At 38.0% G+C, this 25612-nt stretch overlaps 1 protein-coding gene across 4 annotated transcripts in view; it reads right to left on the bottom strand.

The window, feature by feature from the left end:
* Positions 1-25612, bottom strand: part of rptor (regulatory associated protein of MTOR, complex 1) — a 69032-nt gene that overhangs the window by 34406 nt on the left and 9014 nt on the right. For all 4 annotated transcript variants that reach the window (XM_056750030.1, XM_056750032.1, XM_056750031.1 and 1 more), the window contains exons 4-21: positions 22095-22177; positions 20904-21062; positions 19433-19579; positions 16121-16296; positions 14895-14954; positions 12672-12772; positions 12003-12147; positions 10631-10706; positions 9826-9927; positions 9478-9561; positions 9110-9220; positions 6061-6135; positions 5832-5897; positions 5143-5334; positions 4886-5026; positions 2950-3070; positions 2605-2745; positions 2352-2507 (exon numbers count right to left, since the gene is read on the bottom strand). In XM_056750030.1, the coding sequence (XP_056606008.1) occupies positions 2352-2507; positions 2605-2745; positions 2950-3070; positions 4886-5026; positions 5143-5334; positions 5832-5897; positions 6061-6135; positions 9110-9220; positions 9478-9561; positions 9826-9927; positions 10631-10706; positions 12003-12147; positions 12672-12772; positions 14895-14954; positions 16121-16296; positions 19433-19579; positions 20904-21062; positions 22095-22177 (2136 nt within the window). The remainder of the gene's footprint in view (positions 1-2351; positions 2508-2604; positions 2746-2949; positions 3071-4885; positions 5027-5142; positions 5335-5831; positions 5898-6060; positions 6136-9109; positions 9221-9477; positions 9562-9825; positions 9928-10630; positions 10707-12002; positions 12148-12671; positions 12773-14894; positions 14955-16120; positions 16297-19432; positions 19580-20903; positions 21063-22094; positions 22178-25612) is intronic.

Here is a 25612-nt window from a genome sequence, read left to right as displayed (position 1 = left end):
GAATCATGCTGGACATGAACCGCATGTGGTGAGTGGTTAGTTGGCAATGGGTGAACACGTGCTTTAGTTCAGCCTACCCCTCCCCCCCGCACATGCCATATGCTATGGGAAATAATCTTACAGCTGTATCTATCTTTTATAAATGTGATCAAACTAAATGCTCTTCGAAGATACAAAGTATGCAATACTACTCTATTGGTACGCAAAATTAATTTGAGATTGGCAGAAACCCTGTGTTTTACGGCCGCTTTAACAATTCTAGCTGTTAATGGAGTTAAAATGATCCAGCGGTGTCTTAAAACGGATACGTTCCCTGAACTTCTCTGTGGTAAGTTTTGTTTAAATGTCTCAAATATCACTTTGGTCGTCCTTGGGCTCATTTGAATCAATTACAGCAAACAATGCATACTAGTTACGCGCTCACGTTGTGTGTGTATTTTATCAATAACAAGTTGAATTCGAGGGAGTTTTCTGCAGTGATCTTATTCTGGCCTCATCGAGCATTGGTATACCGAGTGTGGAAAAAAAGGAGAGTAGAGCGCTGACCGTGCAGGAAAAAGCCCAGCTGCTGGTGTAATCGGTCACTCACACCGCTCCTGCTACTAGGCCTAGGGGACCACATCGAATCGGGGTCGGTCCGGAATGGGAGTCAGGCGCTCTGCCGCTAGAGCACCTCTCGAGGTCGGGACATGAGGGTTACCTGCACAGCTGAACCCTAACCTGAAACAAGCGCTTCCTGTATACCAGCGGAAAGGTCCTTTTTAATAATTTTAATGTCCCTTTAGTAATTTTGGACAATTCATCTTCACCGAACTGCTTCAGCTAAACCATATTCTTAGGATGTCTGGTGTAAATTGTTCCACAGCATCTCTTTTGGATTGAGGTCTGGGCCACTTAAAGATGTGGATTTTCTGTCTATGGAACCATCCTTTAGCTTTCCTGTTGCTCAGAGGTAAGAGCATTGAGTTAACAACGCAAGGTTGTGGACTCGATCCCAGGGGATTGCAAATACCTATGTAAAATGTATAGGATAAAGCAATGTAAGTCGCTTTGGATCAAAAGCGTCTGCCAAATGCATAAATGTAATGTAAAGGTAAATGTAGATTTTGTTTAACTCATGAACGGAGATGTTAACCAGCATTAATCAATCCTATAAGTCTTTAGCTGTTACAAAAAACTTTGTTTTTACCTCATTGAAGATTCTGCATTTTGTCTTTTGAGTACTTCCGGCTGTGCGCCAACTTCTAAGGAGAATATCCACAGTACTATATCATCTCAATTTTGTCTAACTGTGGACTCAGATCAACAACCCTTGATCTGTATGTCTTCTACAATCTCTTTTTTGCAAGGAATGGCTCACATTAGCTAATGGTGCTTTTGAAAAGCACACTGACAATGTGTCTGTGCTTATTTAAATAAATTTAGCTCTAAACCACACCGTTATTCTCCATTCATTGCATGGAAAATTTAGGTTGGTTTAACATTTAGTTCTATTGCATGGTCTGAACCCTAATAAGATTGCTCCCAATGCCCCTGCTGGACTGTGTTCATATTATAATTTCTTTGGGTCTGAACCGCGGGTCGTTTGCGTCATCAAGCTGGCAGCTGTTTACCCTGTTGCTATTAACGATGACACAGGAGAAGGTGGGAAATGCATAACATTTTTGAACCGTTAGTTTTATTTCCAAATCTTCAGTACATAACAACACTTTCGTCCGTCTATGAATGTACTGCAAATGCTCTTAAGAATGCTGAAGGCAAACAGAAATGAGAAATACAGCTCTCTGCTAAGATTACGTCAGTCTCGCTAGACAGAAAAGTGAGTGAAAAGCACACAAAGCACACATTTTCACCAAATATTATGTCATTAATAGCGGCTCAACTCCGCGTTCGGTATGATTACGTTCATATCAGCAGCGAAGCACAATGGAGTTCACATGAACCGAACTCCAGATCTCCCTTTTTAAGCGGACTCATTACAGTTTGCGAGTGCACACCCAGGTTCGAAAGACAGTGACAAACCAAACAAACCACAAACTGTGATGATAATCGAACCAGATTGCGTAACAAAAGTGCTGATGTGAAACCGCCCTTAAGTGACACCAGATGCCTTTAGGTTCCCTTCCCCCCCCCATTACTTCGTATGTTTAATGGGTGTGCTCAATAGAGACATGACAGATCATCACTGTTTGTGTTTTATCAGTTTAGAAATATTGTGTAGGTTATTATTTGTGACTTTGTTAAAAATCAGAGAACATTTCATGACCAATTTAAGCAGAAAAACAGGAAACAGAAAATGGCTCACTTACTTTTTCTTACAACTGTAGATGTTGTTAAACAGGGCATCTTACCGATAAGAGAGTTTAAGGAAGAGTATGAGCTGACTCTCCTCATCTTGTCGATAGTTTCAAAAGAAAGGAGGTATTCATCATTGTCAGGGCTACCCAGTGTACTGCTGGCACTGCTACTGGTGCTCAGGTTGCCTGGTGAAAATGCTGCCGGACCACCTATAAGCACATATAACATTCATGACGTAAAAAAGAGATGTCTAAACTTTGTCCAAAAAATTTAAATAGGTGAGGTATAGTGCAAAAATTGACTCACCCTCTTCGTTGAGGTTGAGGTTCTGAAGGCTCTTGTTAAGGGTTCGAGCAGTAGTGGCAGCTCTGAGGTTTGTGTAGGAGTTTACCGATCGTAAACGAGGTATGGCGGGGCTGTCCTTTACTGGTGTGACGTTTCCTGTCTCTAAACACAGTAAGATCAGGGACAATGCTAGATGGGTAGGTGAACGATAAACCATACTATGCTAAAAATTATTCAGCAAATGATATTTCGAATTAAATTGTCATAAATACAAAGCAAGCTAGTTAAATAATTAATAAAAATGAGTGACTGGAAGATTAAAAAAGTGAAAGACAAAGGAAGTAAATGGTTGGAAAGACAGGATACCTGTGGAATTGGCAGGTGAGGCTACAGCATAGTTCTTCTCTTCCTCTATGAACTGCAGAGCTACAGTACAGAAATTACTCTCATACTGCTCCACTAGATGACTGAGAGCAACAACAAGCTCCTAAACATGCAAAAATACAGATAAACAAAAATCAAAGTCAAAAAATGTAAACACAACACATGAGAAAGAAATAATACAGGTAAACAATTGTGTAACAAGCGAAACTGAAACAATACAGGACAACATGATTCAATTTGCAGAGACTTTAAGGGATAGTTAGCGTAAAAAATTAATTCTGTCATCATTTATTCACCCTCTTGTAATTTCAAACATGACTTTCTTTCTTTTGTGCAGAACACGATATGGCTAAAAAATATATCAAAAATATGATGCTTCATATCGTTCGATATCGATAATTATTGACCCTTTTTTTAAAGTAAAAATGACAAGTAGAACAGTTAGTATTCAACCACTGTTTTTAACTGACCCACAATATTAAGGCATACAGCAAATAAAATTATTTTTAGCAGTAAAAAAACCCCTAAAAAAAATATTTTTAACAAAATATCTTCTTAATGTCTTACTCTACTTATATTAAGATAAAAGTTTAAACAAAATGTAACTTTGAACTTAAAATGTTACAAAATGTGTTCGGTTCAATTTAATGTAAACATGGAACAATCAAGGCAACTTTTGAGGTAGATCAACAACAGCATCAGTAGTAAGTAATACCAACAAACCTTTATAACAGTAAACAAAAGCCTGACTTCTCCACCATGCTGAACGGCAGCATTTCTTTTGCAATGAAGTACGCTATTGCATGGGTTATGTAATTATATCGCTTTGAAGATTTATCATATGGCATTGTTACCGAGTACCTCTCCATCGTGGACTGCTTGTGGGTTGTTTGTTGACTTGAGGTAGATGGGCGACATGATGTATATTCCAAAGGGTGGCAGCGGTTAAGATGGTGGAATAAATTGCTTGTGTTTCCTTGCTTAGCCGGGACGTTTTTTTTACATCGCTTTCACACTACGTTCTTTTGATGCTGGTCGGAAGAAAATAAATAAAAAACTGCCACACTGGCGAGCTGACATCTCCCTTTTAGTTCACAATTTCGGCAGGCACGGCACTCATCTTGCACATGTTCTAATGTCAACATGGCGATGACGCAACCAAACTGAGACTAATGCAACCCGGCAAATTAGATTTTATTGGTTGTTTGATTGTCAATCGTAGCACGCTCATGTAACAAAACATCTTTTAGACTGTTTAAGATCTTCGGACGTAACGGGTGCGAGCATTTTAGCTGAGCAAATATCCACGAGGAAGAGGGAGAGCCCACCATCCACAACCCAGAAAGTCCCACTCCCCGAAAACCGTGCAGGTCCAACTCGGCCCCACTCCACGATCGACACCAGAAAACAGAGGAACAACCAGGGAAAATAGTAATGGCATGTTGTAACTTTATTCCTCTGTTGTCCGACATCGACCACAAAAAAAAAGACCAAACTGGACCTACAGAGCCCCAGCAAATGAATCCCCCCAACCACAACCAACGAGCCCACCCCCACTCCCCACAAACACCCACCCAGGAACCTCCAATCAGGGCCACTGAATGCAGCTATAACTTCAAACTGCTGACATGTTATGTAAGTTTAGCATTAAATAGCAAGTATTGTAACATCCGCATTAATGTGACAAGTAGTCCATTTTGCTCTTGGTTGAGGATGGAGTGGTCTGAGCTGGGATGGTCCAAGAAATGTCAGTTGCCAACATTCTTTCTTAGTGTTCAGCAGAACAAAGAGATGTATACAAGTTTGGAATAACTAGGGGGTGAGTAATTCATAGCAGAATTTTGGAGTATCCCTTTAAGACCATTATAATGATAATGCTGATAAAAATTATAAAACCATGCCTGAAATGATGACTTACCTTCCTCACAATTGGACTGCCATCATTAATTAGTTGTGCTAGCATCATTGCCACGTTATGATCAATGGTGGTAGAGTGGTCTGTTCTTTCAGCAGAATTACCCACGAATGTACCCAATGCAAACACAGCTGCACAACGCACCTGACAATGAGAAATGAAGACACAAACTGTCAGAGTCATCTTTAAATGTGAACCAGGAATAGGAAATGCTTGGGTCAGAAAAAGAAGCACAGAAAAGCCTATCAAACGTTAAGAACCTCTGGAATGGGATCAGACAGGAGACTGTAAAGCTTCTCATGGGCACTGTCTCGAACTCCACACCAGCGTGCAGAATCAAAACTTTGCCAGATACGGCCCAAACATATCGCCACCCACTGCCTGAGGAGAGGATGAGGGTCATTGAGCTGCTCTAGACAAATCGCAATCAGGTTACCTTGCAGACACGCCTCCTGAATGAAAAAAAGACAGAGACCCACTTGTACTGACATAGCATTTACACTAACACACAGTTCTACACACAGACTACGAACTTAGAAATAATTACTAGAAAACATTCAAGAAACATCAACAACATTTTAGATAGCCCCCCCCCGTTGTGGACGCTCTGTCTAAATGCCCTCTGTCTCTATTACAGCACAGTTTTTATTAAATACTAACTTGCACTGTAAATCCAATGCAATGTAAAGCAAAAGCACACGATTTATGTGCTCGCTTCACATGATCATTGAGCCGGAAGTCTGTTTTTAATGTGCAATATCCTTACTAGGGCCCACCAAAATTCCTGACATGTCTGTCGGAAGAGGTAACTCACCTATCGTTTTGTGCATAAAAGGTTGAGCCCCACAGCGCCCAATATTACATTAAGGATTAAAATAGGTGTCATTTGATATGATAGTTTGTGCGTGTTGATTCGGCACACTTTTCTGTGTATCATTCTCTTTCACACCTGTCCTGTGTTGTAATTGTTGACAATCACAGCAAGAATGAAGACTGCCATGGTTCGATGCTCGGCCTAGAGAAAAAAATAAAGTGCAAATTCATGGTTTATTTTACCATTCACAACTAAATTAATTATAAATGTGTAATTTAATTTTAATAACAGTGATGTTTTACTGTCTGTATATCATATGAATGCTGCAATCAAAAAAAGTGAAAAATTATTGTAAGATACTCACAGGCATGTATGGGTCAGCCAGCACTGACAGGAAATACTTGTGTCCATTGTCTTTTACTAGGTCAGCTTGACAAGACTGCAACAAAGTTTGTATAAAGGGAAATCATTGAAAGAGTTGACAAAAAAAAACACTTGTATCTGACAATTCAGCAATTTTATTTTATTTATTAATACGTTTTGCAACAGAATTTTGTGTGAATACACTCATACACACCACTGTAAAACTGCACCACTTTAAGACACATGATTGCGATACCAGTGATGGACATTTTCAACCAAGAGTGATAAAATGGGCATATTTTTTTTTTTTTAACTTTAAAGGTCTATGCAGATACAGTCAGAAATTTTCGTATGCGTTTTTTGGCGCTTGTTTGTACAGTGTGTACGCTGAATTGGCAAAACACCTCTCAACATCATTGCTACGGATACAGCAAATCGAACAACAACAGTCCAAATTTTTTTGTGAACGGACAAAAATATCGGAGGCAGTGTGTAAATGTGATTGACACAGCGTGAGGTCGTGTTTATGTTTTAACTTGCGGAAATTTTGTACACACATCTCGGACCCAATGTGCAATAGCCTTTACCCTTCGACCTGAACATGCAGGCACACAAAACATTTTATCTTTCAGACCAATTACTAGAGATGCTGATTTTGAACACTGCATTTATCAATTATTAACAGTTACATTTACAAACACACATTTAACTATCAAATCTTATGTTTACCAAGTAATTTTGCGTTATGTTTTTATTACATTTGAACGCACTATTTCTATCTTAATACCCTACGGTCCCCCTGACATGGAATTCGCCATGTTGTTTCTACCATAAACCGAAATCCATAGTAAACCCTAACCATAAATCCACATAAAATATGGATGAGACGCTACGATTCACTTTATTAAAAAAAAAAAATCCGCCAAAACTTCACTGCAAGAGGCTGCCCAGTAGTGACCATGAAGTGGAAATTCGATATTCACTGATGACTAAATTGTAAACTAATAAATCATGTTACCACACCCCTTTTTATAACATCTTATAACTAACTAAAACCAAAGGTTTAAAAAAACAAACACTTAGACATACATCAACGTTTTTTTTTTGTTGACATTTTTGCTTTATTTGTACAGTTAAGTGAGGAGGACAGGAAGCGAAGTGGGAGAGAGAGAAGGGGGTGGGTTCGGGAAAGGACCATGAGACGGGAATTGAACCCGGGTGGCCCAATGCGCAACAGGGCCACATCGGCTCAGACAGGAAAAAATATTTGAAGAGTAATTGGATTTTATAGTTTGGCTCCTGTCCCATTTGTTAACGGGGTTTATGACCGATACTGCAGCCAGCCACCAGGGCCCAATCAAAGAGCCAGCAGTTTCACTTTTTGAGATGTGTGAGGCGGCACACCCAGTTTCTACGGTATCCCTAAACGGACAAACTGCTCTACAGTACACGATACATAAATACATTATCTCCTTCGGCAAAGCAAAAATTTGACAACATCTTTGTCCTGTTTCAGCCACTTTAGTGCTTTGCAAGGGAGGGGTGGAGTGAGCCGTCGGTTGCAATTCCTAACCTCGCCCCTGGATGCAGCTAAATTTAAGGTTCATGCCATGGTTGCCATAAAACCTCCAGATTTGGAAAAACAAAAGACAAATCTCTATGCAAAGTGGACAACAATAACACGTTCAGTGAATAATCAAGTAAACAAATTCAATTAACATGACTGACTGAATGCAAGATAGTTTAACACCTTGCTGAAATTTTTTGTACTCTGTACATTGAGGACAATGTCAAGTGGTTTTGTTCAAAAGTGGTTTGGGAAATGTGCATAGGTTAAACCACACACTTACAGTTTTAAAGGTGCTGTGTGTAATAGTTAGGTGGATCTACTGTCAGAAATGCAGTATAATATACATAACTGGCTTCAAAGGTGTATGAAGAGGTGAATAAGGAGTATAAAAATAACCAAGCATTGTTTTTATTACGTTAGAACGATATTTTTAAATACACCACGGATCACCTTTCATGGAATTTGCTATGTGGTTTCTAAATAGACAAAATGCCCTACATAGCACGTTTTGGTAAATACATCATCTCCTACGGCAAAGAAGCGAAAACGCAATGTCATCTTTGTCCTGTGAGTGCCACCAGATTGCTTCGAAAGGGAGGGATGGAGTGACCAGTTGGTCGCAATTCGCAAACTCCCCTCTAAATGCCGCTAAAATCTCCACATTTGAAAACTGATGTGAAACTGATGTTTGTGTTTTGTTGACAATGGGTGCGCACGTGCTTTTGTTCAGCCTACCCCTCCCCCCCACATGCGGCGTATGTTTTCGGAAACAGTCATAAAGCTGTATCTATCTTTTATGTGTGATCAAACTAAATACTCTTGGAAAGATACGAAGTATGCAATACTACTCTATAAGTGTTATGCTCGCTTTAAAGGCTTTCGCACCACAAGCACGATTTCGTATTTTCGGAACGATTTCCCAGAAGTACCTGCTTTTTGTTCCCAGCCAAAATTGTATTTTAGGAACACCTTTTAAAGGGACAAAATTATGTCCTTCTCTGGAGCAGAAATAAAGGAACTACCAGCAATGCATCATGTTGAATGTCTGAACGCATGTCACAGAACAGTGTTTTACAATGTTACAAGGCATAAACATACAGAAAGCTAATGTTGACAGCATATTCCTGTTGTCTTTGTCTGCGAGTAGAGTATTTTTCTCTGTCTGTTGCACTTTTAAATGTCATATGATATTTGGTTTCTTAGCCCACCTTCATTGCAAAAGCCGAACGATTTTTTTGCATTCTCTATTTTGTTAAATATTTTAGGCTGAGTTTATTGTCATCATTTCTAAGTCATACATTGATCGATTATATCTCTACTACTAAGATGATGTTGGCTGGTCTAAAAATCTGACTTCTGGTTATAATAATTAAACAAATCTGGTTATGTACATATCTGACCCGTTTCTAACAGTTTTTAGAACAATGTGCAATTTAGGGCACAAACTTGTGCTAAAATAACAACTTAGAGGGATACGTACACTATCCACAGCAAGGATCTTTGCCCAGATGAAGACCAGAAGAGGTCTCAGCTCTCTTGCTGAACTCTGCAACAGTTTTAAAACATACGGAAAAATCCCCACCGATAGAGCCTAAAGAGAGTGAGAAAAAAAAGAGAAAGAGAGAAGGGGGAGAAAAAAGAAAGAGGTTGAGCAAGGTAGTTTCATTTGTAAAATTTGTGTGTCATTTTTTCCCCAAAGATCAATTATATAGGTGACACAGGGTACTCTGTTTATCGAAAAAATGAAACCCATGTATCAAAAATATGGCACCAACAATACTCGATTAATATGATTTTACTAATGCATTTGTTTTGTAGTTTTAAGTTCAGGTTCACATGCTCTCTTACCAGACTGACGGCCCAAGGACCCAGGTCCAAAAAGCGCCCAAGCAAATCCAGTGCCCTCAGTCTGTGTACCTGACTTAAGAGTACCTGAAATAATTCAGATGAAAATATTAATTCTATATCCTGTTCTTTTTCACAGCAAGGGAACTTGGTAAAAAGGATAAAAGAAAGAGATGATAAAAGAGAAATCTCTGCCAGGAGTCCCAACCCTATGGGCAGAATGCTGTTAGATCCAGACCTGTTTGTTTATTTGTGATGTTAAAGATTGGCGTTTTAAAACCAAACAATGTTTGCTTTTTTAGTTTGGCAGCATAATACTTTTTGGAAAATGGCTAAAGCTTTTATAGTTACCTGCAGGACAATGGGGAGCTGCTCTGGTGGATTTCTGTTCTCAACACCCATTGTAAGCCAGACTTGAAATGCTGTTAGCTGCTCAGCAAAGAATGGACTGTGCTGTGGATATACAAAATATGGTTTTATGTTTTTTCCAGGCCTATATAACAAATACAAATCTAGATGGAACCTGAAGCTGTGTTTTTTTTACTGTGCAGGGCTAAACTAGAAAAGTATTTTGTTAAATCAGACACATTTTAACTATTTTATCAGTACTGACTGTGATGTTTATTTGGAGACCTGAGACTACACTTTGCGCAAGCTTGAGCCTTGAGTCTGATTCTTGAGCCTGAGACTGTTTTTCAGGATATGCATGAGCAATGCAACTGAACAAAGTGTTTTTTATTTCCATATGAATTTAATATACCATTTCTTAGCAAATGCCTTTCTCTTGGCTCCAGAACACCTCTCTACAGCTGATAATGGATCATACTGCCAAATATCGGGGCCTTATGATCATACATTCTCATTTGTATGCATCAATAGTACTTTAAAGAAAGAAAACCAACACTGTGTAGCAAGCTCTTCCTCTCACATCGAGTGTGTGAGAAAGCGACAGAGGGCGGACTTGGCTAAGAGACGGTCCTTTAAGTGGACTGAGCTAGCATTGAAATGACATCTTCGTTAAACGTATTCTTTAACTCAATCACAGCCAAGTAAATTCTCATAATTTACCTCCTATAAACTAATTAAAGATTTAATGATCTGGAAACGTCTATTCCCTGTCTAATCTTCACTCAAACCCAGGTTAATTTATGCTTACTCTAAAGGCTGTACCCTCCTCAATGATGGTGGGGAGCTGGGAGAGGCAGATGTCCACTGCAAGGTCCCATGCTTGCCTGCAAACACAAAAAGGTGCCACATGGGTCAATGTCATACTCAAAAGTATTTGCTAGCTTCTAGGCACCATTTAATAGTTCCAGATTCCAGTGCCCCAGCTTCATTATAGGGCCTCCCCCTCTACTGCTATGATGCGAGATCCATTTTCCTGCCGAGTTTACCCCCAACTCTGATAAAACACCTGAAAAAGCTAGTGCACATTTTTTGGCCTATCGCATTTAGGTACAGCGAGAGCGGATTCACGAAATAAATTCATGCGTTTGGAGGAGGCGTGGCTTTGGACGGAGAATCGCATGGCGGGTGGGATTATAATTTCAGTGGTAGCAGGCTAAAGTTAGCACCTTTCCAAATCAACCCCCCTACCTTTAAAAACACTGGTTCCTGTGCACCCTGCATGTGTTGACTGTGAATGGAAGATGCTTTGCAAAAACAACATCGTTAAACAACTTTGAGATATGTCAAAGTATAAAATAATTTCAGTCCATTATGAAAATATTTCTGTTTGAGGAAGACGACTTGGGGTTTGCTATAAATGCGCTGCCTTCATATGTGGCTACAGTGCATGGAAACTGTTTCTAAAAATGACAAAAGGATGTGTAAAAGTGAACCTCTTGACTCTTATTATTCATATTTTGAAGATATTGCGCACCATTTACTTTGTAAATAAACTTCACATAAAGCATTTATTCTTTAAGTCTCCTCACATGCTTTGATTGTACGTTACTATGGTGGTGACATAGTTCAAGAGTTCTTATGGTTGTGGAACAACTCGAGGGTGAGTAATTCACCACAAAACGTTCATGTGTATAATCTTCCGACGGGACAATGATCTAAAACAATCATCATAATCAAAAGAAAGTGGGTCACGGAGCACAAGACCAAGCTTCTGCCATGGTCATCCCAGTTCCCTGACCTGAACCCTATAGAAAATGAGTGGGGAGAACGGAAGAGGAGAAGCAGCAACATGGAGCTGGAGATCTAAAGGGTCTGCAGTGATTCTGCATGAAGGAATTGTCTCTGATCTATGGTCAGGTGTTCTGTTAACTCATTAGGGATTATAGGTGAAGACTCAGAGCTGTTATCTTGGCAAAAAGAAGGTTGCAAAAAGTACTGATAACTCAACTGTACATTTAATAGTGAAACAATTTGTGCGTGCAATTGATATGATGTAAATTGCTAAAAAAAGATCTAAATACACATCAAACAGTAATTTTGCCAGTGCATTTGAAAAATAGTGGTGCTATGTGAAAAGAGAATAGTAAATTAAAACAAAGTATTAATATCCATACACTTACCACATAGAGTGCATATATGTGGGTGGTAACCTGGGGCTGCTGACAGGTGTACAGTTATATGACCTCATAATTCTCTCAGCCAACAGAAAATTACGAAAAAGACTTGCCACCAATAGATCCTGACGAAACAGTTTCTGAAAGAGATCTACAGAGAAAGAAAGCAATTGCGTGGCAGAACAAGTACCAAATTATGACTAGATGAAATGTCTAAAAAATAAAATGGGAACTAAAATACACTTTCAGAAAAAAGGTTTAAAAGTGTACCATTTCTGTCACTAGGTTATTTTTGTACATTTACGGGTATACAACACATTAAACCTTTCTTATGTAAATTTTTCTTAGCTCAAGAATCAGTGAAATGTTAAAACAGAGGTTCTCAATCCTGGTCCTCACGGGGAGTAGAGAGCAATGAACACAGTTCAGGGAACACGTCAATCGGAACGCGGTTCATTCATTGAGCTCTCTTCCAATGAGCTAGAGATTTAAATCAGGTGTGTTAAACAAGAGAGATACAAAAAACATTCAGAGCGGGTGGGGGGTTGGGGTCGTGGGGGGCAAGGACCAGGGTTGAGAACCGCTGTGTTAAAAGATCAAAAAATGTATAACTCTCATGGAACATCATGAAAGACTTTTATAAAGGTTGGTTAATGGTATTTTATTGGGACAAACCTCTCGGAAGGACATTCCATGCGATTGTGTCAGTGATAGCTGTGAAAATCCAGTTGAGCTCTCCTAATGGCGTTCTTCTGTCATTCAGTCTGCCTGGGATCCTGACATAAATAGACAAACACACATATTAGGGCTGTCATTAGATTACATTTTTTAATCGTGATTAATCGCACCCTTTTCGTTCGATTAACTGTGATTAATTGCGCACGCATAGTGAAATTAAACATACACTATTTATTTTGTTTAACATGTTTATTTGAGTGATTTATTTGCAACTGATGTCTTTAGAAAAAAAATTCTATTAATCAAACCCATTATAATAATTGTGCCCTTCTAAATATACAGAAAAAATGTTTAGTTCTCAAACACTTTTACAGTCTTTACTGCTATATACATGAAACACAGAAGAATACTCATTTAAGCTATGAAATCACGTTGATTTCTTCTTTTGTTCTTTGATTAACACTAGTGACTGGAGTCACATCAGCGCGTTTAAGAACGTGGCCCCTTTAAGAGCTGCCGCTCTAAGCAGGTCTTGCGCGCTTCCTATTTTCACTACACTGCATTCATTTAAGACTTTATTCAACTCGTTGAAGACTGTGTTTTTGAAAATACTAGACAATGTGCTTTCTGGCAAATTGTGTGTTTATGTTGATTCAAGCACAAAGGGATCTTAATACTGGTGCGTTGTCTCACAGATTCTGACGCAGCCTTTAGCCCATGTGTACAACAGACTGGACCCCTCTGGCGTTGCGTTGAACTGTGTTCCACAGCCAGAAGCTGTCAATCTATACTGGACGTGTCAATAAACTATTTAGGCACCATTTGCAATGGTTGTAAAGACCTTTATATGAATAAAAGAATGATAACATAATGTAACGCTAGACAATGATAGAAAAAACAGATGTTGTGTTAATGGCGTTAAATATATTTTTTTACGTGTTAATCGGAAAAGATAAATCGCATGCATTAACGTTGACAGCCCTAGTGTAGAGATATAGAAATGTATATATATTTTGGTGAAACACAACAATGACATTGATTTTAGAGACAGCACTTATGTTATGTACAACCCCCTGGATTTACATTATCTTTTATATAATATCTTTTATGGATGGTTTCACCAGCAAGAACATCAACGTTACAGCGCATGCACACTTTTTTGGCCAAAACTTAACTTCTGGTACATCCGGCAAACATCAGCACCAACGAATGGCATAGTTTTGTTGACAATTTATTTATATGTTTTGCCCTTCACAGAGGTATTTGTAGTGGGTGCAAGATTGGTATTAAAGATGTTAATTATCAGTACTTAACATTTATATTATTCAGGTTTTTTACAGAACAGTAAAAAAAACCTTTGTTAAATTAGCCTGTGTACTAAAATTTTGATCGATTGTCACACTATTTATGGTATAGTTCAATAAGACTGCACATGTGTATTTATCAGTGTATGCATTATTGATTGTTTGCTTTTACTCAGCTCTTACAATGTTTTTTGAAGAAAAAATAAAACCATTTGAAAAAAACTTATTTGAACAGATTCATTTGAACTATTTAACTTTTCAGTCATTAGCAAATATAAGAGATAATTGAATGATTTAAAGGGAACCACAGAGAATGCAAGATGGGAATGAGCCAAAAATTGTTTGGTTGAATAATATTTTTTTATATAACTTAATAACTGTCATTTTGATCTAATTTTAATAGAACTTTTAATATGTCAAAGGCACTTTGGTTAAGCCACTTAAAGATAGGCCTTCGTGTGTGTGTACAAGATCTGGATGGCACCACCTCGGCCTTATTTTGAGCCAGGAACAACCCTGGATCCACTCGCAAAACTTTTACGTGAAACTTTTATAAGAAGTTAACTTTTTACATTCAACTTTTTGTTTTGTTCAATACAAACAGAATACAATATGAATATAATTTTAATATAATATAATATAAAAAAGCCTGTAAGGATAAGATGTGATATTCAAATGTGGGGCTGATAACAGAGCTCTTTGGAATGTAATATAAAGTCATTGCCTTGGAAACAGAAAAGTTTACTTTTTGTAGATGAAAAAGCAACTGTGTTATGGACAAGAATCATACATTTCTGTTTTAATGACTCCCTTTTCACCTAGCTAGTTCTTTTGTACCTGACTTTTAATTGGACAGTTAGCTTTTTTTTTAATTCAAAATGGTACACACTGGAGCTTTAAGAAAATCAACACCTACTTCTCAATCAGGTCCAAGGTCACTCCTGGCACAAGCTTTGCACTCTTCTGCATACAGAACCTATTACAAGAGATAATACAAAAAAAAACACACTCATTCAAGTTCTTGGTAAGAGCAAAAGCTTGGCATGCACACGGGGGCTAGTTTTACCTACAGTCACCAGACTTGGTATGTGTATTGTTCTTACCAAACATGACAACTTAAAATTCCTTTATACTCCTCCTAGGTGATTTATAAGATTGTCAGCAAACCTAGTAAATATTATAATATTAAATGGGGTCATATGACACGGATAAAATTAATATTATCGTTTTAATTTGGGATGTAATGCAATGTGTATACACGTTTTCAGGTTAAAACGCTGTTTTTCACATACCGTGCACATTTGAATCTTCTCTTTGTCCTGCCTCTCTGAAACACGCATAATTTTTACAAAGTTCATCGCTCTGAAAAGCGAGCTGTGCTATGATTGGCCAGTTTACCAGTGCGTAGTGATTGGTCGAAAACTGCAAGTGTGTGACGGAAATGTAATGCCTCTTACGATATTTGGAGCCATCCAAAATAGCAATTGTACTGACAGGTACGGCCACCTTACTTGCGTATACATTTGGGGCGGACTTAGTCAAATCATACCCTGAACTGATGTAGATTTGTGGGGGTGTGGTTACAAGAGGCGTTTCAGTAGGTCTTGGTGAGCATTCGCTGTTAGATAGAATGCATTTTTTGTTCGTACACTTTCATTTTTGCAATACATGTCTAATACATGCATGGGAAACTTATAACACACCAAAAAAAAAGGAAAGAAAACGTATTCACTCCATATGACCCCTTCACGACACTGCAGATTCTCACAACAGATTCCAAACAACGTTGCCACGAAGCAATAACTTTATAGCAATAAAAAGTTTGACAGAAAGTGTCTTTTGGAAGTGTATTTTTTGTGTGCATTTAGATTAAACTTTAGCTAAATCAAAGATGTCTGATAACGTGGATGTGGCTATTCCTGCCACCAGCTGACAGCAGGAAATGTGTCAATTATATTACGAAATAGTCCACTGATATTTGTCCACTTAAATGCACATGCCCACTGTTTTCTGAGAGTCATCGTGTGGCAATGGCTTCATCATACGTGTACCTGTCATTGCTGTATCAACTGTGACCCTTTAAAGCATGGTTAATCTTCTAAATAAATAAATGTGAATGCACACGTGTTCCTCATATCTCACCAGCGGAGGGCAATTTTGATTGGTGTAGTAAGGCATGATGTAAAGAGGTCAGCAGGAAGGTCAGGGTTCATTGGCAGAAGTTCACTAGCTTCACAGGCAGCCAACTGAATGCAGTTTTTCATGGAGGGAGGTAGCGGCATTTGAGCCAACGGGTGGTTTGGATTTATTGCTGCCACCTGGTAAGAGATAAACAGAACAAATCATTTAATAGAAAAAAAATGAGGATAGTTCACAAGATTAAATGAATAGTTGATTGAATGTTCCTAAACTAGAAACTCTTTCATTCATTTCATTCGTTAAGTAATAAATGTAAAAACGTTTGTCTCATCATTGCATTCGTTCCGAATCACGTGTACATTTTAAGTCAACGTGTTTTTACATACCACTGCACATTCTGTTCACGCAGACATCATATTACATCATGAGTGCTTTCACATACGCTGTGCAGACAGTGTGAGAAAGGAATCTTATAACGTTTTTAAATTATTGTTCATGTTTGTAGCTCTAAGTTTAAATATTGATGACGTCATTGACTAGTTGCTGTTAATGTGACTTATCACATAATAGTCAACCTCAAAAAATCTAAGGTCGTTCAACCCCTACTCTCTAATACCTATGTTCACCACTCTTAGCTTTTTAACAATAATGATATTATGAGCCTTTAGCCCTCACTGATTGGATGAAAGATTGAAAGGTTACTGCTGACGTCTTCATTCATTCAGTTCTGGTTTACTTGTTGGCTTCTTGATCCTCAACTCTTAAGTTCATGGTTAAATTCAGACAAATTGAGAAAAGAGTCAGGACGTGTCTATTTGCAACTTGCTCCTAGACGCGACTCACTTTATAACGTCGCAGCTTATTTAAAGAAGACAACGATGTCATCGTCCATCGCAAGGTTTCACTGTAGACATCGTCCGATGCCAGTTTGGTACACATCTCCCAACCCTATTTTCAATTTCTGCAGAACTTCCGATGATACGGCTGTGCACGTCCGGCTGGCCTAGAACATGGCCTGGTATATGCAACGTTGGGGGCGTACATCCTAACTGTAACGTGACCTCATTCAATGGTCTTTTGCATACACAAGATTTACATACGGAGGAGGAAACAATAGTGTTTGTTGCTCACAATATGTCATTTCTATGTACAGACCTCTTATTATTCATCTATGCCTAGATAAAAACTGTTTTCCATTCTATGTCACCTTTTTATGATTAATAACAACAGTCATAGAACATTGTCATAACTATTCCTTAATTAAACACAGATTGCTTTAATTCATTCACTGTAAGTGTTTGTCAAAGTTCAAGTTGCATTCAGTTCTTAGAAAAAATGCTTGGACTTATACTAACACATAACACAAAACATTATCCTAAAAGTAGTTTTTACATTATAACTTACAAATATTTTCTTAACTGTTAATTTATTACAGGGTCAGTTCAGAAATTTCTTGCAAAAGATGCAGTGGCAATGTCCAACACTCCGGAAACCTCCAGAGGCTACAAAATAACTGACACATGATTGAAGCAAGACCATCAACCAGCTTAACAGGTACAGATGATCCTTTATAATTGTTGTTTGTTTTCTGTAGATAGACAGTTATAAATCATTACAATAATTTTTTTGTATATTTAGGTAAAGTTCTATTCTGACACCTAATGTAGTTGTGTGTTTTTTTATTGTCTGATTTTGAATGGGGGAAACACAAAATGGTCCATTTGGTCAGCAGCGGCTCTGCATATCTCTCACATACACTGAAAGAGCAAGCAGTAGACAAAAAAATACTAATTTACTCATTCACTGTGTAATGTTAATACTGATCCATTAATCTAATGCTAACCCGCAATTCTCTCATTTTCTCATTCAGTCAAACTCCTTAAAGTGCCTTAAAGGGTCAGTTCACCCCAAAAAATTACCCAACTCCCTCTTTTCATTACAAACCTGCATGACCTCTTTTTTCTGCAAATCAAAAAATAAGATATTTTGAAGAATGCTGGTAACCAGTACGCATTGACTTGCATTGATTTTATGTAAATCCTTGGGGGGTATATGCAATTGGGGCGATGACGTTATTCCGCTAAAATCTCAGCCAGCTAAGCCACTTCGCTCTCAATTGCGGTGAGTTACATGAAAACGATGTGTTTGGTAAGAAAACTTTACAATTTTAGCGAACTGCCAACACTACGCTTAGCATTGCTATGTGCCTCTGTGATCATGCCTTGAGTAAGTAAAAAAGTGTACCTAGCTTTATTCATATCTGTGATTGTAGCTTGAAACAGATAGCCTGTAGCGCTTCTCCTTTTTTTGATTGTTGATGTATGACAAAGTGTTTGCATAATTTGACTGATGTCATTGAGACAGCTGGCTGAGATTTTCGATGAAATATGTCCTTGTTCTGTGTGCATATACCCCATTTGCCATCTCACCGCTAGATGCTGTTAAATTTCATACATAGGACCTTTAACTTGCTATATTCTCAGCTTATCAATTGATTTTATAGGCTTTGCATACTAGGGATGTAACAATTCACTCAGCTCACGATGCGATGCGATTCACGATTCTGATCTCACGATGCCATTTACTCACTATTTACACTATTTACATTACAAAATGAGTTGAAGCAAATTAGAAATGAACAAATTCCCTTGCATTATTTCTTCAATGTTTCATGTTTCTTTGTAAAATTAAAACTATGTTTTATTTCAAATAACAAACTAAACTGGCATTTAAAAAATAATAGAAAAAGTCTCTTAAATATAAACAAACTAAAACTGTCTGTGCTTTTCTAGGATTTTTGTGCATTTAAGAAAAAATGTCCACGTTTAGCTTTGAAGTGAACATGGTGCGATTCAGTTCACACCTCAACCGATTTGAATCGTCACACATTATAATCGATTTTATATGAGCTCACTGTGAATCATTACATCCCTATTGCATACACATGTGTACCCCTTAAAAGCTAGGCACCGTAGAGCCTCCGTATAAAACATATCTTAATTGAACAACTAGTAATAGTTACAGTAAACTTTATAGTTATTGTTATAATGTGAACGCCCATTAAGAGAAGGTGAATGGAAATCACTATATTTTCAACAGCAATTTTTGCTGTATGGTCTTGCCACGGCACCCGCTGTCATTCAGAACAAAATTAGCCCTGGGGCTTACATGGAATGCCGAAAAAAAGGCAGAAAACGTAATGTGATGGTTAAGTTTGGGGGTAGCTGGGGGTAGGGTTAGGGGACACAATACACACTTGGTATTACAATTATTACAATCAAGTCATAAAACACGAAAACGGAACATATTACACACCTCTAGCTCCTGCTCCCGCTGCAGTGCAAACTGTTTGAATGACTTGACAATGATTCCTGCATTAGAGCAATCATAAACAAAAATGGAGGGACTTCCCATCCACGTCTGTAGGTCATATATGGAGAGAGGGATGTACTGGGTGTAGTTCTGTAAGAGGAAGTGGAGAAAAATATTATTGCTACTCAACATTTCAAAAGATCAAGAACAAACTATTGTAAAGTACTGTATAAGAGTGTGTCTCAAACAGCTTCCTTTGCTAGTAGTCAGGGCACTGATCAGGTAGTCAGACAATTTAAGGCCTGTCGCATCCACACATTTTTTTGACTGTACGGAAACCTTGATTCCACAAACTCCCATGATGCAACATAAAAACCAGGCAGCACTGATGCTTTCTTCGCTTACCAGAAATTATGTGACATTTTTGATATCTCACAAGCCACCTTAATAAACAGGGCACAATGACTGTTTTTACTAGGTCGCACTGGTGTTCCCAAATTCAAAAGCTTGGAGCATCCATTGAAAATTCAACGGAGCACAAACAACTACTTCATCCAGAAGATTAAATCATTTAACAATAGAACCTGATCAAGAATTCATTGCAACACACTTGCCTCTGCATTTCTTGTGCTTAGAACGCTCCACAAGTTTAAAAAAGTTAAAAACAATACTGCGGCCCGAAATTTGCACACCCCTGGGCTAATGTATGTGTGCCTTATTTCAGACCCATGCCTTGAATGTCTTACTTCTTACTGTCACGTTTACAGATGAGTGGATCAGTTCTCTCGTCACCCGAAGCTGCTGTAAAAAAATAAACTACACCCAACACCCATTGAAACATGATTTTTTGTAATATTTCTTTTAAATCTCCCAAACCGATTATTTTTGTACTTTGCTCCTGGATTGGTCTCCCCAACCGGGATTCAGATACACACAATATTCTTGTAATGGTGATAGAGAGACAAAACCTGCACACAACAGTCTTAAAGGAACCCTTTGCTGAAAAACAAAAATTCTGTCATGAATTACCCTCAAATTGTCATCAACTCTAGGACCTCCATTAGATCAGAACACAAATTAGGATGGTTTTGAAGAGGTCTGTGAGCTTTGTGACTCAACCCATAGACTGCAATGCAACCAAACATCAAAGCGATGAAAGTGAGTAAAGACATTCTTGAAAAAGTCTGTCACCACTGTCACTCCAGTGGTACAGCTTTAATTATATAAAGCAACAAGGATACATTTTGTGCGCAAACAAACAAAAATACAGAATATATTAAACAATTTCCTGACTCCCGTTTTAGTTACCAACGCTCGATCACAAGAGCATCCAGGGTCAGCACAGCACATCAGTGGTGATGCTTCAAGTTATCACGTCATGGGAAAATAAGTCAGAGAGTAGACGATATACTGATTCAGAACCTAGGAAGCTGATTGAGACACACTAAATGTTATCCACTAGATTTTCTCTCACCTTGTTGAAGACCCATATCTCTCCATTGACAGTGGGTCGTGGAACTCCATGGCCATTATAATGAAAGAGAACACGTTCCTCTTTGGCATTTCTGCGTAGTGAAGTACACAATTTCTTTACCTCGTCAACTGTAGGGTCCAAACTCTGCTTATATCGTGCCTGGAAGACAGAAAATATTACTTTTATATATAACAATCCTTGGTTCTTGGTAAAAAAAATGAATGCCAATCTTGGTGAGCATCTTAGGTTATATGTCTTTAAGGCTGTGTAGGCAATCCTGCCAAGAAAGTTTTTCCTCATACTGGTTGGAAGTATCTTAACATCCTGATATAAATCAATAATTAAAGCGAAACATTGTTTTTATAATTATATATCTTCCTTGAAAAATGTACGGTCAAAACGTTGGAACAATTACTGCCCTCGGTCCGAAGGGAATGATGCGTCGTGTGTACATTTTCAGTCAGGGTATTTTGCATCCCACAGCGCACCATTCACACAGACATCATACGTCATTAGTGCGCTCATGTGCAGGCACCGGGACAATGGCGGACAGAGAGTGGGTACCTGGTGATGTTTGTTATTGTGGTAATGTAATTTACTTTGAACTGTAATGTTTTCTCACCAGTGGCGATCCATGACTCTTCTTCAGGGGAAGCAGTAATGCGAAGCTCATGTAATGTATTTAGCCTGTCATGTCAAAAAACGTGCTTTCTGCAGACGTGTCGAAAGGGTTTTTAATAAAAGACACGTTAGAGTTTGCTAGATACTCGCTTAGTCTCAGTTAAGTGTTGACACAGTGTCTTCTGAACACGCAGGCACGTATTTTTAAATGATGCGTGATGCACTTAGGTTCACGTGAAGCGATGAGCGCATATTTTGAATTCCTGCTTCCCCTGGAAAGAAAAGGAACTAAAGGAGAAATCCGGGACCGACCAGGTAAATGCATTGTATGTAATTATATAGCTTCATTAAAAAGGTGAAAATTAAAAAAGGGAAGCATTTACTGTGTTTCCGGTATCCATGGCAATTACTTTGTAATTTGTTCTCTTTACCATACCTGATGCATCTTAAGAGATAAGGGGTACCACAGTAGAAACATGCAGACTTAAACAAATAATGGGTGGTAAACCGTCCAAGTTTGTGTGCCTAATGAAAACGTGTGTTAAAAATAATGGGGTGCACATATCTTACCCTTGGCTGCCAATTCTCATACTGTTTCTGTAAATTGGCCCCTATCGTCTCCAGGGCTTTCTGTGGACTCATAGACAGAGGGTCTGAAAAATACAGAGACAAAATTAGCTTAAAGAATGATATACAATAAATGCTTTACCTCCAAAAATACCTTTCAGATGAGACACAAATATAAAGTATTTTTTCCACATCACTGAAATTAATATTTACATTTTTCAAAATACAGGCATACCCAGATCTCTTGAAGAAAACGTAGTTGATAGCAATGTGTGTATGCAACTTTATAATTCATATTCCTACAAAGTTCTAAGGTATTGACAGATTTAACAGAGTACTCCGTTTAAATACTCATATTACATTTATTGGTGTCTGCGATACCGCTGTGGCTTGCGTAATGACTAATTTACTTTATAATATATGGAATCGGATGGCCTTCTCTCGTACCCTGCCCACTCCGCCACTCTTCTTCTCTCTGCGTTCACTCCCATTTAAGGGCATTTTTCAAAATGACAGTAAGGTAGACTGTAGCTGAAAAGGGGGGGTTTCATGACCCCGTAAAGTATGAGAAGCTGGCACGTTTATAATTTAAAAGAAGACAGAATGCATTAAACACTGTGGCACCACCTCTTTAATGCATTAATACAGTGTATTTACGTGGTTTACGGTAAAAAACAAACACTCAATTTCAAATACCGTACTTTACTGTTGCTCCTCTGTGCCCCTTTCTAAAACGCCTCGATTTTTAATAAAGCTCATCGTTGTGAAAAGCGCTGGATGCTATGATTGGTCAACTACCCAGCGCGTTGTGATTGGCCGAATCCCTCTAGAATGTGGCGGAAATGTAATGGCCCTTAACAAATTCTGAACATCAACCTTCGGCATATTGACAACTGATAATGTCACCGGTACCATTTACGATTGCTTTCACAGGAGAAACCGCAATACTGGAGTTTCACAGGGGAAAATCAACGGATAGATGGCAGCAGATGGGGGATTCCTGGCCAAAACAGGAGTGATGACAGTTAGAGAAGAAAAAGCAGGCAGAGAGTTACGATAGGCTACCTACCGAGGTACTGTCAATGGAGAGAAGCAAGGAATGAAAGGATAGATAAGAAGAGAGAAGCAGAGCTACAGCAGCGGAAGGCTGTATTGTTTAGCGAATTGTTCTCAACTGATTAATAAATACGCATCAGACTCTGTGTGCAAGGTTTCTGTCAAATTTTTGGGATGACGAATACGAAAGAACGCCAATGGACTGAATATGCAAAGACCTTCAATCACAATTTCCTTTCCATATTCTGTATTATAGCAAGAATGAGGTTTTCATCAATCAAGTACCTTCAGTTTATAAGGCTTGCAGTGGAGAAAATATATTTTGTGAACTATTTTTTTTAAGTTAGGTTATCTAATGATTTCGAGTGATGACAACTAATATAAACTTGATTTGTCTGCTGCATTCAATTAAGGTTTTGTTGGTAATAAAACGTATTGATATACGTCTGTGTACTGTGCATATTTATTTTGTATTTATAAATGTATCTAGTTGGGAAATATTTAAATGTATATATTTATATGTAATTTATTATGAACACACACACACATATATATATATATATTAGGGCTGTCAACGCATGCACATATATATTTTTTTAAGTATTTTCTTTTCAGTCTGATGAGGTTTGAGTATACATTGAGAGTCATCAGAGTCCATTTCTCCATAAAGAATGGAGAGATGGGGAGATCTTTGGCGAGATCTTGATTTTGTGCTCAGTGAGTCATTTCTGTTGATTTAGATGTTTGTTTTGAACCAATGTGTAAATGTGTTTTTTGAACATTTGTTTCTTGAACAGTGCCCCAAGCAACTTGTGGTGATGGAGGTTCAGTTTTTGTTTATTTTATAATTTCTGCAATTCTTCATCTTTGAAAAGTCTTTGTCCACTCAAAATATTCTATTTGCTGTGCATTAAAACAATACAGACACACATTCTCTTTCAGGCAGATTTGCAACATCTCCAGTCCATTAAAACTTCTTAATAATTGCCCTGATGTTGGACATGGATATTTTTATTATTTTAACCATTTCCTTTTAAACCCACTTTCTATTTTGTGTAGCTCAACAATCTTTTGATGCACATCAGAACAATATTTTCTTTGATTTTATCCATTGTGATGAATGATTAAGGGGGTTTGGGCTTGCTGTTACTTAAAGTCCGGGTAAAGAGAATTCTGAGAATTGTTTCTAAACACATTATAGATGTTAGAAAGGTATTTCTGAAACTCATTACAAAGCATGTAGTACTTTGTGGATTAAACCGTTTTTCACTAAAAAAGGGGGATTGATGATGCAAGGGAGCGTCCTAGCAAGTATGGCCCCTCACCTATCAATAGAGTGCCTAGCATCAGGTGTCTACTCAATCACCAGCTCAGGGTTGTGAGCTATTCGCACACGCTTTAAGGCTATCACTCTGCCCAACTAAACAAATCCCACACCAAATCACAAGCAAATGGTAATGCAGACGCGAACAGAAGGAGGAACACTGCGCGATATAACGACGTGCTTCAGTGAATGATGTTTAATAAACAAATTTCGAGACGAGCAGATAATCCACTCGTCTGGTTCGCTATCAGCAATCCCAGCATGTAACTTATTAGGTCAAGTCACATCACTTTCACTTGTGTACAGGAGCGAGAGAGAGCATATGTTCGCGAAGTTCAGGTGTTTGTTTGTTCACTGCATTTGAGTGATGAATGTTTTATAAACGGTGGATATAACGCTGGATTTGGAGATGTGTGTTTTGTTGACAATGTGCTTTAGTTCAGCCTACCCCTTCCCCCTGCATGCGCTGTATGATTTCGGAAGTAATCGTACAGCTGTATCTATCTTTTATAAATGTAATAAAGCTAAATACTCTTCAAAGAGACAACATATGTAATACTACTCTATAGGTACTCAAAATTAATATGTGATTGGCAAAAACCCGTGTGTTAGTACCGCTTTAAATTATAAGTCCTGCTTGTTTTCCAAGATTTTGATAATTTATTTCATTAACACACTTTTCTGTTGTGTGACTAACTCAGAACACATTTCAAAGTCGATTTTCTCGGACTTTAATATTATTCTCCTGTGCAACAAGAAGTCATGACTGGACAACATCATGTTTCTAGTCACCTTGGTGTTAATTTAAATATTAATGCGAATATACTTGGGAGATATTTTACTCATAAGAATTTCTAGGGGTGCCAATAATTGTGGTCAGAGTGTATTACAGAAGAAAAAAAATCATATTGTGATATCCAGCACTTTCATTTTTTTTTCTTGAATGAAATGTTGGAATTTTGTAGATGAATATGAATATTGGCTTACAGTGAAAGTAATAAAGTAACTTGAACAAATATATTTTAAGAAGAACTGAAGAGAGAATTTAGAAAGAGTTTTATTGTGTGTATACTGAATGTTGCTAACAGAATATTTTTCTGAGAGGATTTAGATACTGTGTTTCTCTAAAGGTGTCAACATT

The sequence above is a fragment of the Triplophysa dalaica genome, chromosome 6, assembly GCF_015846415.1.
Source record: "Triplophysa dalaica isolate WHDGS20190420 chromosome 6, ASM1584641v1, whole genome shotgun sequence".
NCBI classification, from domain to species: domain Eukaryota; kingdom Metazoa; phylum Chordata; class Actinopteri; order Cypriniformes; family Nemacheilidae; genus Triplophysa; species Triplophysa dalaica.
The sequence above is the reverse complement of the archived record's forward strand: the minus strand, read 5'-3'. Positions and strand labels throughout refer to the sequence as shown.